This window comes from Carya illinoinensis, chromosome 15, assembly GCF_018687715.1.
Source record: "Carya illinoinensis cultivar Pawnee chromosome 15, C.illinoinensisPawnee_v1, whole genome shotgun sequence".
In the NCBI taxonomy this organism is placed as follows: domain Eukaryota; kingdom Viridiplantae; phylum Streptophyta; class Magnoliopsida; order Fagales; family Juglandaceae; genus Carya; species Carya illinoinensis.
In genome coordinates, this window is record NC_056766.1 from 38,843,785 (window position 1) to 38,863,280 (window position 19,496).

General features: G+C 38.3%; 1 protein-coding gene across 2 annotated transcripts; it reads right to left on the bottom strand.

The window, feature by feature from the left end:
* Positions 1–696: 696 nt before the first annotated feature.
* LOC122296256 (extra-large guanine nucleotide-binding protein 3-like) lies at positions 697–16,980 on the bottom strand. 2 transcript variants are annotated; one of them, XM_043105808.1, is made up of 9 exons: positions 15,783–16,980; positions 15,555–15,692; positions 8,306–8,410; positions 8,006–8,191; positions 7,166–7,340; positions 2,878–3,122; positions 2,630–2,665; positions 1,840–2,009; positions 697–1,750 (listed from the first exon to the last, which is right to left on the bottom strand). In XM_043105808.1, the coding sequence occupies exons 1-9, from the start codon at positions 16,788–16,790 to the stop codon at positions 1,168–1,170; spliced, it is 2,646 nt and encodes an 881-aa protein (XP_042961742.1). In that variant the 5' UTR covers positions 16,791–16,980; the 3' UTR covers positions 697–1,167. The 2 variants fall into 2 exon arrangements, with proteins under 2 accessions (XP_042961742.1, XP_042961743.1); XM_043105809.1 differs by lacking the exon at positions 2,630–2,665 and having other exon boundaries at positions 15,783–16,977.
* Positions 16,981–19,496: the final 2,516 nt, after the last annotated feature.

Sequence of the window (19,496 nt, forward strand, 5' to 3'; positions counted from 1 at the left end):
GACTTGATTAGCCTTTCGAGATTGAGTCAGAAACACTTTTTTTAAAAGGGTTTAGGATTATTCTTGGTACATATGATCTACTTACAAATTACTTGGCAAAAAATTATAAGGATTCACCATCTTGATTACTTACAAATCGTTATAGAGACAGCTGCAAATATAAAGTACTCCATCTTATCATAATATGCCGTAAAATTAAAATTATTTACATAAGCTTCAATTTTAAGTGACATGACATCCTATAACAAGACGTGAGTAGCACGTGTTTGTACGTCAAGAATCTAACTTTTAACACCTAAGTTCCATGCCACAACAAATTAAGAAACTAGGTCATCCTGGCTTTACAGTACAAAACTGAAAAAGTCAGATTATACTAATTTCCATGTACTTCATATCCAAAAAGAAGTAAATAACTAACAGAGTGCTCAGTTACTTGTAGAAACAATGGCTAGTTATGGTAATTTTAACCATGGCTTGAAATCATTTTCACTGTATCCTCTACATTTCCATTGAAATGGGCAATATCCATTTAGTGTAAAGCATGCAGTATTTTGGTCATTTCACTTGTCAACATAATGTGAAATGACCAAAATATCCAACTAAAAAGATACTATTTATTTCACTTGAAACGGAGAGGATCCTATGACATTTCCACTAGATCTCCAAATTTAAAACTGCAGAAGTATGTATTCTGTATTGGAAAACCAAAATGCATCAGGTCCAGTCCAATTAATAACGAATTCAAAGGTAGGATGCCAAGCAGATCATGGAAATCTATTGAGAAGGTGAGGCCCACCATGAAGATGCTATTACAGAAGGGAATTCACTCACCATTTACAGCAAACCTAACAAATTTACTCGGGAAAACCCCTTAGTAGCATTAGACAAGATAAGCTATACATGCAAGAAAATTATGCTGTAAAGAAATTGCAATCTCCTGAATCAGACTCATCTTATGGTTATATTGTTCAACGATCCCGAACTTGCCAGTTTAATATAGCACCTTCATGGCCAACCTGACTTCACTTCCTTTGCTCATTCATGCCATGGTAAGAACAAAATATCCACCAAATTTTCAGAGCAAAGAAAGAATTGGAAATGGCAAGTAGATATGTTCAATCCTTCATTTAAAAATGCCGACAAGCTTCTGTTAAACAGAACAGAGTTTCATTCCTGCCTAATATATGGAGACCAACTCATTTCTGTACTGTAGAAAGAATCATCCACGCCAATTCCATACATATTTTCATCCTTTTCTTCATCCCATTTGAGGACCTCCCTTATGTACTTGAATGCCTCATCGATTGATGTACGCTCCCGAGCTCGCGTCTGCCCCACGAATAACTTTTGTCTGCTTATGGAAGAATATAGCTCCTTGAATTTGACTGCAACATAGTAGTATGCTTGTTGTGCCAGGGACTGGCTATTGTGATGTGCCTTTAAAGGGCTGAAGTCCCTAAACCACTCACAAGTAGATAGAGGAACCTGGCTTATCTTGTCTTCAAAGGCATCATATTTGTTCAGCAGGAGCACGAAAGGGGTGTCTTTGAAACAAGGGTGTCTCACCAAACTCTCAAGCAAATCTCTACTCGCTAGCATTTTATTTTGAAGTGGACCGTTACCATGGGCATACATCTGATCATAGTCACTCAACGAAACACAAAATATCACTGCCCGCACATCTTCAAACATTTCCAGCCATTTGCAACCCTCATGCAGTCCTTTGGAATTTATGCGAATTAATTGGTATCTATGACCCAAAAAGAGTAGTTTTAGCACCTCAAGAAAAATCAGGGAAAAAATGTGACAATGCCTAATAGGAGAAAGAATAAGTTTTACTTGGTCAAGGGAGGTGGGTGTTCAACGTTCTCATTGTATATCTCAGACATGGGGCTTCTATCATCAAATGAGAATTCCATGAAGGCAAGACCATTGCTATGAGTGACTCCCTCTGCATATAAAATGTCCTTGTCTGTAGGTTCATACTCATTGCTTGATATCTCTATAGCCTGTAACAGCAACACACTAACATCCATCAAGTTATCAAATGGAAGAACTCGGAACTAGTCTTGTACAAGAAGATAGGTGTATGCATATGTATACTTCCAGTGTACCTGGGCTATGGCCGTCTTTATTTCAATAAAATTACTTATTACTTATCAAAAAAAAAAAAAGTCTTGTACAAGAAGAAAAACAGGATGCATTCTCTCTTTTCGTTAAATCAACTTCATATGTTGGGGAGAGAAACCACATATCCTGCCTAAGTACATTACTATGAAATAAATAAGAAAATACAGAACAGACAGAAAGTAATCACCAAATTTGGAAACAGAGTGACCCTTCAGATGATCTCTCCTCACCACATACCGTTCAGTATTTTATTTTTCAATGAAATATATTTTTCTGATAAGTAAAAAGAACTGAGAAATCATGCAGAATTGACCAAGTGACCTCATCCTTTGACTCTTGTTTATGGGGGAAGAAGATGTCATTTGATTAAAAGTCTGTTAATGTTATAGACTACCATCCGAACTTTCTTCTTGACTATATTCTTGGACCTAGAATTATTGATTTGTCACATTTGCATCACAATAGAGGCAAAGGAAAAAAGGATCAGCAATCAACTAACTCTGGAAAGCAGTGACCTAACAAGCTGCAGTGAAATCTGCAATATGGTCAAATAACAGAAGAAAACATGATTACATCAAAATGAAAAGAAGGAAAATGCTTAGTACTCAATTAGCTGCAAATCTAATGCAGGAAAAAGAGTCTCCATAAATGAAGCATACATCAAGCAAAAAAACTGCAGCAGAAACCATCCTCAACTAACTGGCATACACTTCGCAATAAAACAAAGAAAATGTAGTTGAGGCATACACGATCCAAGAAATATTTTGCAACATCAGGAAGGCAATGCAGTTCCTCTCTTCTCTTGTATGTTTCCTGAATGGCAGGATCCCTCCAAACTTCATCTACAATTGGAGCATATTCACGTGTAGCAGCAGGGAAGAAAGTGTCAAATTCTCCCGTAGCCACGATATCCAGTAACCAGTCAGAAAAGTGCTTGAACCTTTGGTTGATTGAATAGATGCATTGCTTGTTTTCATCAACTCCTGTTTCACCTAAATTCACAAGACAGTAAAACTCTTCGTTCATGCTTTCTAAGGCAAAAAAACTCAAAGTACATGTAACCTTTTTTATTCTAGTAGAGGACAAAGAGGAAGTTTTCAAAACTTTGCAATTGAATTCATAATGTGTTGACATAAATTTGAGGCCATAGTATTTGGACTAAGGTACCCCTAAATGCACCTTTCTTTGTATGGACTTCTTCTTTAGGGAAGATCCCCACCTTCGACAATGAGGAAATGCCTAGATCATTGTAATGGGTTGGTGTTGTATGTGGAAGAGGAGGGGGGGGGGGGGGGGGGGGGGGGGGGGGGGGGGTTGGGGTAACTGTAGACCACTACTACTTCACTCAAGGTAGCCACAACCTTATGGAATGATCATTTACTAGAGAACCATATGTCTATGGTTGTCTTCAAAGGGAAAGAAACCAAAGAAGCTTCGAACATTGCAAGTGGATAATGGAAGAGCTTAGAATTTTCTTTTTCAACACTTTACTCCATTGGTCAGTTGTAATGGATTTCAATGGACTGAGCATCCATGATTTTATTTGTATCAACTGTTAATCATGCTTAGGTGTTGCTCTTGTATATGTTCCATGTACATGGGCTATGCCTATCACTCTCATCAATAACAATCTTGTTTACCGATTAAAAAAAAAAATTGATGTCATAACAAGCTAACTCCACTCTGATACAGAGATTGAGTGTTCGAAAGCAAAAAAGAATGATATATATTTGTTATATTTGTTGCTGACAAAGATTTCATCCTGCCACCATGTCTCTTTTATCTTCGTGGATGATCAGGTACACCGTCATACTCACTAAACTTGATACTAGATGGGAGACTCCCTTGAATTTATACCAAATATGCCATTCTATTCCAGTAGGTCCAAGGTATACTTCTTTTGAGAAATTATTTCCGTTGCAATCTCTTTTTTGTCAGTAGGTCATTCATTTTTAGGACCTCACCAACCCGTATTTACTAAACCTGGTACTAGGATCTGTCATGATTAATTTTACAGTCTACAAACATGCCAGTGTCTTTCAGAGTGTAATAGACTGACATATTATACTTCTCAAACATTTTCTTTTCAATAGTCAGCAATCTTTAGGACCTCACAAACTGTATTTCAAGAACGTTAATGAACCTTAAATCTGGCGATGCTATCTTTGAGTGACCTTAATTAGTTCCTCATAACTACCCCATACTTGTTGACCATGGTAATAAACTTATCGTACATGCCCTTTAAGATCGTTTCAGCCATCACATGGCCTCTTCAACTATACACCATCTATGAATTCTCCTCACCAAGAGATTGCCATATGTACACTTCTTTCGAAAACACCTTGCATATATATTTTCTCAGTATCAACTAGGTAATGGGACAAATCATGATCCACCATGACAAAAAATAACTCGTAGAATTAGGTTCTTTGGGAAGTTTCCAAAGCATTCTAAAATGGGTTCTATAAATAATTTAAAGCCAAAGATAGGATTCCATTTTTCTCAATGTGAAAATTTGATTCTTCTTTTGCTTTAGCATTAAGATTTCATTTTTTTTTTTATCATAAAATAAAATTTAATTGATCATAAGAATAGGTAAAGCCCAAGTACACGGGTCATGTACAAGAGCAACACCTAGGAGTGATGTTCTAGTGATAAAACAAATTCATGAATGGTCATGCTATTAAAATCAATTACAATCGACCATTGGAATTAAGATTTCAATTCATAACTGCTTTACCATGCTTACTATCTTTTAACCCTTTTCTGCTCCTTCTCTATTTAATACTTACATAATCGTATTGCTGTCTACACTCTAATATGAGAAAAATCTTTTTGTCGTCATTTTTTTTCTTTTGCATTCCATAATCTGATTTAATTACTTAGTCGGGAGTTGAACTAGTAAAAAATATTTCATAGCTATATCTATAAATCATTCCTAGGTTTTAAACCATAGGAATGTTGAAATGGTGCCAAGACACTAAGAGCATTTTTTTAAGTCTAGTTATGAGAATCTTATTTATCAAAAAAAGGTCTAGTTATGAGAATCCAATATTTATTCATACCAACCAATTTATTCTAATAAGTATACAGCAACACGTTTTTTTTTTTTTTTGATAAATAAAGTATACAGCAACTCGTTAATAAGATAAATATACTTGGGATTAGAAAACTCAGATAGATTCTATCTCTTTTGTTATCTAGAGTGTCTTTTTGCTTTCCTTCTTCCCCTAGTCAGGTGCATTCTCTTGATACGTCCTGTGTGCTTGGTTGTACACCTTTGATCTTTTAAAAAAAATTACTTACTCAAAAAAATTAAAACAGATCAATGGAATTTATATATAAATAAAACAACTTCACTAGGTAAGGAGGTGAACTCAAAGACAAAGGAAGTGCATCAGAGCTACAGCTAAGGATGCTTGACACCATCAAAATTCCTAATATTGACAGTGAAAAGATAAGAGGTGTTTTGAAGACGGAGCGTTCCTTGGATGAGCTGAAGAGATTTTTTTAATAATAATTTATTTTCTTGGGCTTTGGTCATTAGTTGTAATGAGGACAGTTTTCATGATCTGTTTGTATCCCTCACTAGTGTTTAATGGTACTTGGGCAGTTTCTGCGTATACTTCCTGTGTACTTGGGCTATGCCCATTACTATCAATAAGTTTTACTTTTACTTACCCAAAAAAATAATAATAATAATAATAATATCCTCCCATCCCCAATAATTGTCATCATTACACAAATAGCACAATATTCCCGATACCTACATTCTTATAGAAACCAAGCTTCCCTCATCAACAAGGAAGCAGCCAGGTCACATTATTTGGTGTTACCCAAAAGAGCCCAAATAGTGAAAAAAAAAAAAAAAAAAACCAGCTGATTCTCCACTACTTATGCACATCTATCTTATTTCTGCAGAAAGCAACCTTTCAAGGCACCATAGTAACTCATATACCTGAGGGAATTTCACATCAATCAATCCTCACAACACTCCATACAACAACCAAACCTCAAATTTTCCAGGCAATGGTAATCTTCAAGATATATTATCTACACCTCTACTACAAGGGGGCTAAAATTAAAAAATTCAGAGAAATCGGCCACATATTCCAATTCCCAACCCGAAAAGCAAGACTATAACTGAGGATTCCAATAGCATCTTCCCCTCCACTAAGCTACGATGATATGCACTTGCAACCTCCTTGTTCACATCCAGAAGAAATAAATCATGCCAAGATGAGTAGGTACATATGAAAGATGATGCTACAAGAAATGAAGTAATTAATTATAAGGTGGGGTAGCATGCTGTGGCACATATTGAGGAAAAGCTTGTAGGGTTGCCTAAGATGGTTTGGCCAAACATAACAGAGACAAATAAACACACAAGGAAAGTGATTTAATTGAAATTGAAGGGCTGAAAATTGGTAAAAGATGCCATAGCCGAAGTGGCTAAAGCTAGTAATAAGATTACGAGGAGACGACAGAGAGTATAATCACAGATACGACAAAAAGAAAACCTGCCCTAGTTGCTCACAAGAGGTCCATGGAGTTTATCCAAATTCAATTGGGATTAAAGCATATTTGAATCAACTTGATTTGAGTTTTGTGTTGATTCAAATTGACTTGAGTTGATCTGGATGTAATCCAAACACACCTACGGCATTCAACCAGGGCTCACTTCGCATCTCTTGTTTATGATGAGAGTAAAATCATTTGATCTAAGACCACTGGCTAAATCTCTTTTGAATTAACATACAATTCTTTGATTCTTGAGCTATTTGCCACCTAATAAGCACAAATTTATGGCATTTAATTAAAGAAAAGCCTTTTCCATATAGCAATGAACAAAGCATATTCTACTAGTATATGTTAAAATTTGTTACAAAACAACCACGGGAATCACGAATTTAATAATTCAGCAGGATTGACTACCAAAGGAAATAGCACAAGAGTATCCAATGCTTCAACTTAATCAAATAGCAATATTTTCACCATATAAGGGGCAATAAAATAGAATAGTTAAATTTATTACCTGGGGCAGACTCTTCAGCATCCAAAACAGTAGTTGTCTCCGTCAATGATTCCTCTTCAAACTTCTCTCTTCCCTCAAGTAGTATGCTAAGATACTTGTACAAATTGCTTTGAATCATAAGCTTGATATTCTGCAGCTCTTCTGGAGTGAAAATTTTCCCGTACAAAAACCTGGCCTGTTTATGAGAAGTACAGAAATTCTGCGCATTAAAAGAAAGGTGATACAAAAATAAATACACAGAAAACATATTGGTGCATATTCAAATAAACCATGCACTTGAGTTGAACAGATCAAATAATTAGAAGGAAAGGCAAAACGACATTTTTCTACAAAGGGAACAAACCCCTTTATTGTCAACACTAGATTAAACCATTTGACATATGCTTGCTCATCCCAGATTTTGACTAAACTCTTTGTTTGTTTGGAGGGAGATGGTGAGGGAGGGATAGAGGGAGGTCAAATCCCTCCATTTGGCAGAGGGGCAAAAGGGAATGAGAAGAAGAGAAGAAACCTCCTAAATCCACCCACAAGTGGGCGTGGACCAATTAGGTGAGGTAGAGAAGCTTGTTAACAAAATTTTTGTAAAATTATATTTAACTTAAGTTTTGAACATATTTTATGAGGGTGTAACGGTAAGAATTAGCTCTATATTGAATATCTTTCCGTTTCCTTACACCCTACCAAGAACCTGGTTTGTAGTGAAAATGGAGGAATAACAAATGGTTTGGATCACAAATGCTTGCAATAAAAGAAAACAGGTGATAACAAAGTTTATAATCTTAAGCTAGCACCAAAAAACTCTTATTTTTTCCTTGGATCCCTTAAAAAATATGTGATAACCTGCTTGAAGATGGTGCTCGTTCCAGATCCTTCCAACCCAAATAACAGAAGTTTCTGGACCCTTCCCTGCTCCAAATACTCAGGCACAGATCTACCCGAAAAAATAGTTGGGTCTTCTTTTGCCCCATGTGGATTACCAGGTGGAACAGGCAACGAAAGTAACGAACAAATGAAACGAGTGGATGCCTGCCTACCAAAAACCAAACTGTAACTGTATAAAAAAACCAACTCAAATCCATGTGGTGAATTTGAAACATGAACCTGAAATGAGATATATATTATTCACGGATATGAGAGAACCTTTCCCCATATATTTCCTTTTATGTTATTTTGACCTTCTTCCTCATAAGATCCATCGTCATACACCCAAAAATGAGTATCTCTGGGACACTGTACCTTGGCCAGCTGAAAGGGAAGTCAATAACACTTAAATCAAGTTCCAATGTCAATTACACCAAAGCAAAAGCAGAAAACAAAGAAAGACAGAATAAAATAACAATAAAAAATTCACACGAGAACCATTCTATAATCAGCTTGGAGAGATTTGCCACTTCAGGAATCATGAGTGATTACCTTAAAACCAGATATACAAGCTAATCACTTGCAATATTAATTGGGTGATAATTATAACAAATTTTTTTTTTTTTTATAGATAAAAAGAGATTTTATTGTTCCACATAAATAGACAAAGTCCAAGTACACAGGAAGTATACAAGAAAGAGCCTAATTACAAACTACATACTACGGATAGTAGCATAAAAGTTATTAAAACTCATTCCGTTCAATACAATAGAGGAGGCCCACAATAACAATGTATGAAAGAAAAAATCCCTAGAACCACCCGGAGAGCGTTCCCTATCCTCAAAACAGCGGCCATTTATTTCGTTCCATATGCACCACATTAGACATAACAATACCATCTTCCAAACAGCTATAATCTGCCGATTACCCCTAATCGCTTGCCAGCAGTACAATAAATCTATCACCCTCTTAGGCATAATCCATGCAATAACAAGTCTCGAGAGGATTTCGTCCCACAATACCTTAACTACTTCACAGTGAAGGAGAAGGTGATCTGCTGATTCACTGTTATGTTTACACAAGAAGCACCAGCCCATTATAATTAGACAGTGTTTTCTTAACTTGTCTATAGTCAGTACTTTGCCATGAGAAGCCAACCAACCGAAGAAAGCGACCTTGAGAGGGGCATTACTCCTCCAAATGCTCTTCCAAGGGAAAGTATTAGGGGAGTGGGCTGTCAAGGCCTTGTAGTATGAGCGAACTGAAAATTTCTTGTTCCCTGTGCATGTCCATAATAATTTGTCCTCCCCTCCTACCCTGTGTTTCAGCGCATATAACACGCTGTAGAAATCAGTGATGTCTCCCACCTCCCAATCTAGAACAGCACAAGTAAACCTCACAGACCAATGAATGGAATCAGCAGTATGCACATATTCTCAGCCACAGAGGAGCCCTGATCAAACGCAATCCTATAGAGAAAAGGGAAAGTATTTTTCAAAGCGACATCCCCACACCAAATGTCATGCCAGAATCTAATTTGCGTGCCCCTTCCCATCTCATATTTGCAGTTACCGAAGAAATCATCCCAACCATTCCGAATAAGTTTCCAAACTCCCATGCCATATGCCCCTCTTACTTCCTTTGAGCACTAACCGCCCCAGATGCTCCCATATTTGACATCCAAAATATTCCTCCAATGGGGTATTTCCCTCATGCAAATAATGCCATAACCATTTCCCAAGAAGTGCCTTATTGAAAGTTCTCAATTTTCTTAATCCCAATCCACCGCAAGCCAAAGGGGTGCATACTTTGTCCCATCTGACCAAATGGAATTTCTTTGCATCTTCTAAACCTCCCCAAAGGAAATCGCGGAAAATCTTTTCCATTCTATTTGCCACCCCTGCAGGCAAAGGAAATAAGGAAAGAAAGTACATTGGAAAATTAGATAACGTACTCTTAATAAGTGTGATTCTCCCTCCTTTAGACAAGTAAATTCTCTTCCAACCCGCCAATTTGCCTTCAATTTTCTCAATGATTCTTTCCCACATTACCTTGGATTTATGAGGGTCCCCCAAGGAGATACCTCAAAGGCAAGGATGAAACCTTACATTCCAACATGACAGCCACTTCATTTAAGTTATTGACCATGCCAACCGAGACTACTTCCGTCTTTGATAAATTCACCTTAAGGCCAGAGATAGCTTCAAAACCAAAAAGAAGTCCTCTTAAAGAGCGAACCTGATTCAAATCTGGGTCACAAAAGATCAACGTGTCATCGGCGAAGAGAAGGTGGGAGATTGACATACTTCCATGCAAAGAACCACCCACCGAGAAACCCAAGATGAGTCCCCTATCCACCACCCCTTCCATCATTCTGCTCAGTACATCCATGACGAGAATAAATAGGAGTGGCGATAATGGATCCCCTTGTCTCAAACCCCGAGAGCTGTTGAAGAAGCCTTCGAGAGTGCCATTGATTAAGATAGAGAATCTGGCAGCTGTAATACAATGCTTGATCCATTGGCACCATCTTTCCCCAAAGTTGTACCTACCAAGGATGTATAACAAGAAATCCTAATTTACATGATCAAAAGCCTTTTCCATATCCAATTTACACAAGATACCTAAAATGTCGTTTCTAACTCTACTCTCCAAACATTCGTTGGAAATGAGGACCGAATCTAGTATTTGCCTTCCTTTCACAAAAGCATTTTGCGACTTCAAGATGAGCTTCCCCAAGACTTCACTCAATCGCTTTGCTAAAACTTTAGAAACGATCTTGTAAACCCCACTTATCAAACTTATGGGCCGGAAATCATTCACTTCCACCGACCTCGCCTTCTTGGGAATAAGAGCGATAAATGTGACATTAAGGCTCTTCTCGAATTTCATAAAAGAGTGAAATTCAGAGAAGACCTTCATTAGGTCCTCCTTAATGATACCCCAGCAGGCTTGAAAGAAAGCCATTGGAAAGCCATCTGGTCCTAGGACTTTATCCTTGTTCATACCTTTTGCCACGCCAAACACCTCGTCTTCTTCGAAAGGTCTCTCCAACCAAGACGCGCTTGTGTGGTCGATGGAATCAAAAACTAAATTGTCCAACTTGGGCCTCCAAGAATACTGCTATGTCAAAAGCTTATCATAAAAAAGGACAATATGATCCTTAATGGCATCTCGACCCAATATAACCCTACCCTCCTCATGAAGGACCTCTATGGCATTGTTCCTTTGATAAGAGTTTGCAACCTTATGAAAAAACCTTGTGCTCCTATCCCCTTCCTTCAACCAAAGAGCCCGTGATTTTTGCCTCCACAAGATCTCCTCCATAAGGGTGATTTTTTCTAGCTCAGCAACTACAGTCAATTTTCTTGCCCTATCCTCAACTGATAACACCATTTTAGCCTCTCTCTCATCCAATTGTTGCAACTCCGTAAATAGTTTGTCCAGCTGATCATTAATGTTCCCAAAGACTTCCAAATTCCATTTTCTTGGATCATTCTTCAAAGTTTTAAACTTTCCTGCTAGAACAAAGCTAGGAGTGCCCATGATCTGATAAGATGCCCACCACGAGCTAACTTTTTCAATGAACCCATCTATCTTCAACCACATGTTCTCAAACTTAAAGTATTTACTTCTCTCCTGAAGGCCCCCATAATCTAGCAAAAGAGAAAAATGATCCGAACAGAGCCGGGGGAGAGGTTTTTGACACAAGGTAGGGAAGTGAGTCTCTCAAGAAGAAGAAACAGCGAACCTATCCAATCTCGACCAGACCCTTCCATTTGACCAAGTGAAATCTCCCCCTACAAAAGGAAGATCCATCAGGTCTAACTCAAAGAGAAGGGCTGAGAAATCAGCCATAGCTGAACCCAAACTGGAAACTCCCGACTGCTTGCTCGGAAACCGAGTGATATTAAAGTCAACCCCTATACACCACGAAATATCCCACCAACTGCATAGGCCGGCTATTTCATCACAAGGAGTTTTCTACTACTATCATCATTTGGCCTGTAGACACCTGCAAACCCCCAAACAAAATCATCATCCACATTCAAGAAAGAACAAGATATCGAAAAATCTCCAACACAATCCTCAACAAAATTAACTACTCTCTTGTCCCACATCACCAAGATACCCCCTGAGGCGCCCTTTGAGGCAAGTGTGGTCCATCATGCATATGAGCAATTCCACAAACTTCTTATTATGTGCCTATCAATAAATTGTAGTTTCATCTCCTATAAACAAATGACATCTGCTTTCCAATCCCTTAATAAATTCTTCACTTTAAGACGTTTGTTCTGGTCATTCAGGCCACGAACATTTCATGAAAGAATCTTGGGCTTCAAGGATCGCTAATATTCACCCCATCCTTGGGACGTCCCCTGCTCGTTCTACCCTCCCATGTGTCATAGTTTATGGAACAAGTAAGTCACCTAAGCTCCCTCACCTTCTTAACCGTGGATCTGGCAAGAGAAGGTTGACTTGCTCTTATTGCAATGAAAAGAGCTTGCATCTGTTCCTCAAAACCTTCACAAGACATCCCCATAAAGTGACGCATATCATTAACCTTCTGAATGACCCAATCAGGTTGCGAATCAACCCAAGGAATCGTTGGTGGCAATGAACAAAGAGGACTATGCATGTCCTCGGTTTCATACAGATCAGTTAAGTGAATATCCGCCCCTAGCTCCTTACATGCTAACTGTAAATCTGATCCATAGGATCTCTCTTCGTTCGAGAACCCCCCATCCGAAGAAGAGTCGTCAACCGCTTCCGTCTCAGTGCACAAGCCCCTAGACAAATTTTTAGAGAGACCCAAACGCATAAAAAAATTATTGGAGGCTTCCCCCGTAACTGGCCCAGGTGAAGACCAGTCATCCATAATCGGGATGATCTCAAAGATGCTAGCCGAGCGGTCGCCGGTCCCCACCGGCCCCTTTTGAGTCAAGGCCGTGTTGACGGTGGCCTGGAACCACTGGCGACGTCTATCGCAGCCACCTTCCCGGGAGAAAGTTGCACTTGCAAAGCCTTTGGATGATCCCCACACCCGTTGGAAGGAACCTCGACGGTCGTCAAAGGTTTCTGCGTCAGCAATATAACCACCGTAGGGAGGGACTGGCTCAGGCCCGACGTAGAAGGGCCAGGGATGGCCTGCTGATCCACGCGAGGGCTTGCGGGCTTTCGGCCTGCCAATCCGTGCAAGGGACGAGGGAGTGCTTGTGGGCTTGAGCCCGTGAGGATGGGCTGAGGGATGTCCCTAGAACGAGGGCTTGAAGCACGTGGTGGTGGGCTCGAGGCCCATGTCTTTTGATGTGGCTAAGGGCATACATCCCTCAAAGGGCTGGAGGTCAAAGGCCAGTTGGCCCCACCTGAGACCAGCCCATTTCCTGTCATCACATCCAGCCCATTGCCTATTACCACTACCAGCCCTTTCTCTTTATACTCTACCCTTGCAGAGACCTTTCTTCCTGCTTTAGGAAGTAATTTCCCAGAGACGTGCGGAAGAGAATCAGACCCATGTCTACCCAGTCTCATCGCCATGCTCAGACCCATGTCTACCTTTTTCATCAAAATAGAAACTTCCTGAAATACACCCGAAAGCTTTGCTCTAACATCCCAAAACACGCCCTCTATTTCCCCTAGCTTTGTGTCTCTATCAAAAAGCCTCTCCATGTCCACTGGGTAATAAATTTATGAGTAAATCTTCCCAACCATTATGGATAAATTTCCAAACTCCCATGCCATAAGACCCTCTTACTTCATTAAAGCACCAACCTCCCCAAATGCTCCCATATTTAACATCGATGATGTTCCTCCAAAGAGCATCTCCTTCCCAATGGTATTGCAATAACCACTTTCCTAGAAGGGTCTTGTTGAAGGTTCTCAATTTTCTAACCCCCAACCCACCACAAGACAAAGGGGTGCAGACTTTATCCCACTTAATCAAATGGAATTTTTTCACGTCCTCTAAACCTCCCCACAAGAAATCACAGAAAATCTTCTCTAGTATATTTGCCACCCCTGCAAACAAAGGAAATAAAGACAAAAAGATACGTTGGGAGATTGGATAACGTCCTCTTGATTAATGTGATTCTACCGCCTTTAGACATGTAAATTCTCTTCCAACCCGGGAATTTGCGTTCAATCTTCTCAACAATGTCATCCCACATTGCCTTGGATTTATGAGGAGCCCCCAAAGGAAGTCCAAGATACTTCATAGGTAAGGATGACACATTGCAGCCCAAGATGGCAGCCAATTTACTTAAATCATTAACCAAGCCAACTGAAACCATTTCAGATTTCGATAGATTCACCCTAAGACTGGAGACAGCTTCGAAACAAAGCAGGAGGGCTCTCAAAGAACAAATTTGATCGGGATCCCACTCACAAAAAATCAGCGGGTCATCGGCGAAAAGGAGGTGAGTCAAGATATTATGGGACCAGGATTACTATATTCCATTTCCCTATTCTTATTTTATGTTTTGCACTGTAATGTTTTGTGTGGGATGTTTATTAGGATATCCTACCCCTACTATTGTACCTTTTGATTTTTATTAATTAATTTTCCTATATATAAAAAAAATTTAAAAAAATTTAAAAAAGAAAAAGAAAAAGAAAAAGAACACACGATTTGATGGATCTCATATGGCCTTGCTTAAAGATGGAAGTGCAAAAAACTAGCAAATATGGTGTCAAGTTTGTCAGCCAGAAAAGGACTTATTGCTGAATGCAAGCTTGCTGAAGACTCACTTATTCCAAACGGAAGTCTTCATTTACCTTGTTGTTGAGTCTATCGGGAGTCCCAACTTTAATCTTCTTGTATTTTGACTCAATGACCAAGACAAAACATGTCGAAAGGTAGATAGTGCAGGTTCTGATCTTCGTCACAGGAATGTATTGGAATCTCTTTTTTTTTGGTAGGAGGAGGAATTGATGGTAGTTGACCAGACTCTATGAAACCACCACAAGGCATATTACTTCCGCGAAAATATTCAGGTCGACTTGATTTGCTCAGGTCAACTCAATTTGCTAAGTCTTTTCCCACTGATATTTTCACTTGACCCACATTAAGCCATCACTCTTCTGAACGCATTGATCTCAGATCTCCCATACTAGACTTGACTTGGATCTTGGCATTGACAAATGTGTCTATGGAATTATTTCTACTTTCTTTCCAGAAAAGGACTGCTTTTCTATTTACTTAAAACCCCTCACGTATAACTATTTATAACTCTGTCTTACCCATTTATAATTCATGCCCCCAAATTAGCAACCAGCTTTGAGAGAAGTCACAAATAAAAATTCTTAAGGATTGGGCTGCATCAAAGAGATACAGATTCCAAGAAGACTGGGAAATGGCTGGAGGTCGGTATTAGATGAGCTTTGAATATTTGCAATAGAAAGTAACTCTGTTGATTCAAGATCAGTATGATTAATATAAAAATGTTCCCAGAAGAGTAGCTTTTGAGTCAACCGTAATTATTGTTATATCATGGGTCTACGTTATGCGTACAAAGAGAAAGACACACACCTTCAACACTCTGAGCTCTGTTTTCGTGATCTCACGACCATTTATGTAAACTTCTGTGTTCCCATTACTCGCATTCTGACGAAGCTTACCCCCAACATTCAATTTCGAACTGATTATTCTATCGGGCTTCTCTCCCTCCTGCAATCCAATTACTCAAAACAAATAAACAAAACGAACAAATTAACATAAAACCAGAAGTCTCAAACTAAATCTTCCATTATGTTTCACCTTTCCCCAAAACCCAGAATCCTTATCGTACCAATAACGCCCGGGCTTCAACTTCTGCGGTGGGATGGGACAACCCAGAACCTCCGACAACTCCTCCTGCCTTAACTGCTTCCCGTTGACAACCAGCTGTTCCGGCCTCAGTTGGTTCGCCGGGCACTCCCTCTCCGCCTTCATTATCTGCTTCACCTCCAGGGGACTACAAACCTTTGCCAAGATCCTAGAACTCTTTCCCAATCCGGACCGCCTGGCCTCGTCGATTGGCTGCCCAATGCAGCTAACGCATTTCCTCCCCTCCGGCATCGACCCCATCGCCTTCAGCACACAGTTGCTACAGTACCTCGCCTCGCACACTATACAAGCCTCCTTCTCCTTCAACCTGTTCCCTCTCCCGCACCTACTACACACTCCTCGCTTCTTCCACGACTTCTGGCCGTTCCTGGCCCCTGAAATCGGCGACCCGACCGAGAATTCTGCTGCGCTCGAGTACGCGTCCGACTCGTCCTCTTCGTTATCCGAGTCCCTCGGCGTATTGAATGTCACCACCGGAGCCCGCTTTCCGTCAATTACATCAGGTTTTCGCTGGGAATCCGACAACGGCTCTCCAATTCGGTTCGCGAACTCCGAATCTCCGGTACACTGCAGGTCGAATTGAGTTCTCAAAGCCGAAGAGGAACTTGGGCTCTCCACAGGAGTGTTCATCACTCCGCTGCCAAGACCTCCATTTCTGAACCGATTGAACCTCGTGGCCTTCGGAATGATCGGTATGGCCACGGGGACAGAAGACAGGTCCGAAACCGAAGCTAGCGAAGGAGTGCGGACCGAAACGGAATCGAGGTCCAGGGGATCAACCTTGGGAACCTCGTAGGGAATCTGAGGGCCTTGGTACTCGATTGCGATGGAGTAATCGAGTTGCTCTTCGTCGGGCAATGGCGCACCAACAGGTAGCATCTTTCTCAGAGCCTCCTCCCAAGCTTTATCTTCCTCCGCTGCCGGTGGCTCAGACGCCATCTTGTTGACGTGTTTGGTTCCCGAGAAACGTCCGCAAAGTGTTAGAAAGAAAGACAGAAAAGTGGTGCAAGAAAATCGATAGAAAAGGTCTTCTTTCTGAAAGAGAGAGACGGCGGCAGAGAGTTGACGGAAAAGAAAACGGAGGTTACAGACTACAGACAGACGGAACAGATTCTTCTTGTGTGAGTGGTGGGATCCCGTCAGATTTGACGTGAAAAGTTTAGGCAATTTAGATATAAAGATTATGGAGGGGAGGGTTTTAGTGAAGTTACTAACGATTGCATGTAGATTTGGTGCAATGAAGCTCAACTTGTAAGATTGACAGGTTTTGTATCTTTTCCTAAACGACAAGTTCTAGTTAGATTCTTAGACTCAAGTGGCTTTTCTAATTATTTTTCTTTTTTACTTTGTATTTCGTATACTTTTTTAATCTTTTAAAATAAATAATAAAAATTAAAATGGATACATGACAAGAAACACCTTTTTTTAGTTTGTTTGGTAGCGTTACAAGCCAATGTTCTTTTCAATTTGGCATGGTAGGGAAGCCCTTGAGATTTCAAATAATATCAAAGGAATATCTCGTAAATTCTGTTAAATTTATTTTATAATAAAAATAATTTTATAAATTAACGAATCATATCAAATTATATAAATTTATATGATTATTTTTATATAATTTTTTTATGATTAAAGTATTTTTTTTATAAAAAAATATATTCATAAGCTAATGTAGATGATATACATTATATTATTAATGTAACAAAATCTGATTTGTAAGAAAACTTTATAAAATTGAATATTATAAATAAAATTATTCTACATTGATGACGTAGATTGTATGTTTTTTACGTTGACTTGTGAACAGAATGATTCTAAATTTATAAAGATTGTATGGAAGAAAGAAGTTCGTTTTATTGTAGCATATGCTTTATCATTATTGATTATTAGTGTAAAAGCTCACATACAATTTTTTAAAGAGCAATTGAAGCATCCAAATTTAATAATTGATTTGTTGCCCATTTCATTTACCCATTTGAGTATGAGCTAATGTTATTGATCATTTTTTTAACCATTATCTTTCGACATCTCTTAATGTGACATAAAACTATTAATTCTTCCACAAATCTTCTTTGTTTTTGGTAATCTTTTATATAGTCATTGGAAATCATGTTAAAGAATAATGAAAGAATAATGAAGAATAGTTTTTTATGTTTGTAAAGGTAAAGTTTCTTAACTTGAGTCACTTGGGTAGTTTTTTTTTTTTTTTTCCTTTTTTAAGAAAGAGAAGCTCTGACTTCTCTTTAAAAAAAATTCATCATTCCGTTCAGTTTCATTGGAGAGAAATGTGTGAGTCTTGGCTCCATCTTCTTCTTCATTTTATTTTCTTTTTCTGTTTCTTTTCCGCTACTTATATGTAAACTTGCTTATAAAGTTTTTGTTGAACCCAAGGTTTCAAGTTTTGTGTAATTATATATCTACATATGGATTTTAATGATAACAAATGAATTCAAAGAATAAAGGAGTCTCAAGTTCAAGTTGTCTACACAATAGAGTCAAGCACATCAAGGAAACAAGTATAAGCAAGAAGGGAATAAGTTTACATTAAAATGATAGAGTAATGTTGTAAATCTCTTAAAAATTCGAAATTAGAATTAAGGATCAAAATTAATATTTTATCATAAAGCATTAAAATACATTTTTCACATGTGCATGAATATTTTAAAAATTAAATTTGAAAATTTTGAAAGATGATTGATTGTCATCTTTCACATATGCATACCTTGATTAAATGGTTGAACTTTGAAAATATTAAAAATGATTGATTGTCATCTTTCACATGTACATGTTTTATTTGAATATTTTCAAAAGTGATTGATGCTTTTTTTTACTTATACAAAAGGTAGATGATTTTGTTTGAAAAAATTGAAAAGTAAAGTGTGCTCCTTTTGTCATATGCAAAAAGTAAAATATTAGGTTTGAATTTTTTGAAAAGTAAAGTGTGCACATTTTGTCATATGCCAAAAGTAAAAGATTAGGTTTGAAATTTTTAAAAAATAAATTATGTTGTCTTTGACAATTGAAAAAGAAAAAACTTTTATTTGAATTTTTTGAAAAAGTGAATGATGTTATCTTTGACATGTGAATCTTTTTAAATTTGAATATGAAATCTCATATGCTTATAAATAGATCATTTGAGAGCTTCACATTTACAACACCAAGAGTATACAACATTCATTTAAAACTTTCATTCTCTCTTCTCTAAGCATTGAGCCTTAATTCTTATTCATTTTGAGAGATATAGTTTGCGCTGTATTGTTCTTATTCTACTCATTGAGGAGTGTTTTCTGATAAGTTACCTACTATCAGCTCTTGTATCAGTAAAAAGGTGTGTATAACCCTTGTGCGTGTAGAAAGTGTTCTACACAGGGAATAGTTGAATCACCACATGTAAGGTGATTGCAAGTGTAGAGGGTGTTCTACACGGATCCTTTGTAGCGGTGTTGTTCAAAGGTGTAATAGGTTTCTATCTCCACCTGAAAGAGGTTGAATAGTGAATTTGGAAATCCTCAAGGGGTAGCTTGAGGCGAGGACGTAGGCAGTGGGGCTGAACCTCGTTAACATATTGAATTTGCATCTCTCTTACCCTTACTCTTTATATTTATTACTATTTCGTATTTTGTTTATATTTTATATTGTATATTTGAT

Bases quoted from the DNA above. Each gene is read 5' to 3' on its own strand.
- LOC122296256 (XM_043105808.1), bottom strand. From the start codon at position 16,790: ATGGCGTCTGAGCCACCGGCAGCGGAGGAAGATAAAGCTTGGGAGGAG. The intron at 8,192-8,305 runs GTTCTCTCATAT...TTTGGTAGGCAG, and splicing joins AAGGAAATATATGGGGAAAG to GCATCCACTCGTTTCATTTG. The intron at 2,010-2,629 runs GTTAGTTGATTG...TTGCTGTTACAG, and splicing joins TTAGGTCACTGCTTTCCAGA to GCTATAGAGATATCAAGCAA.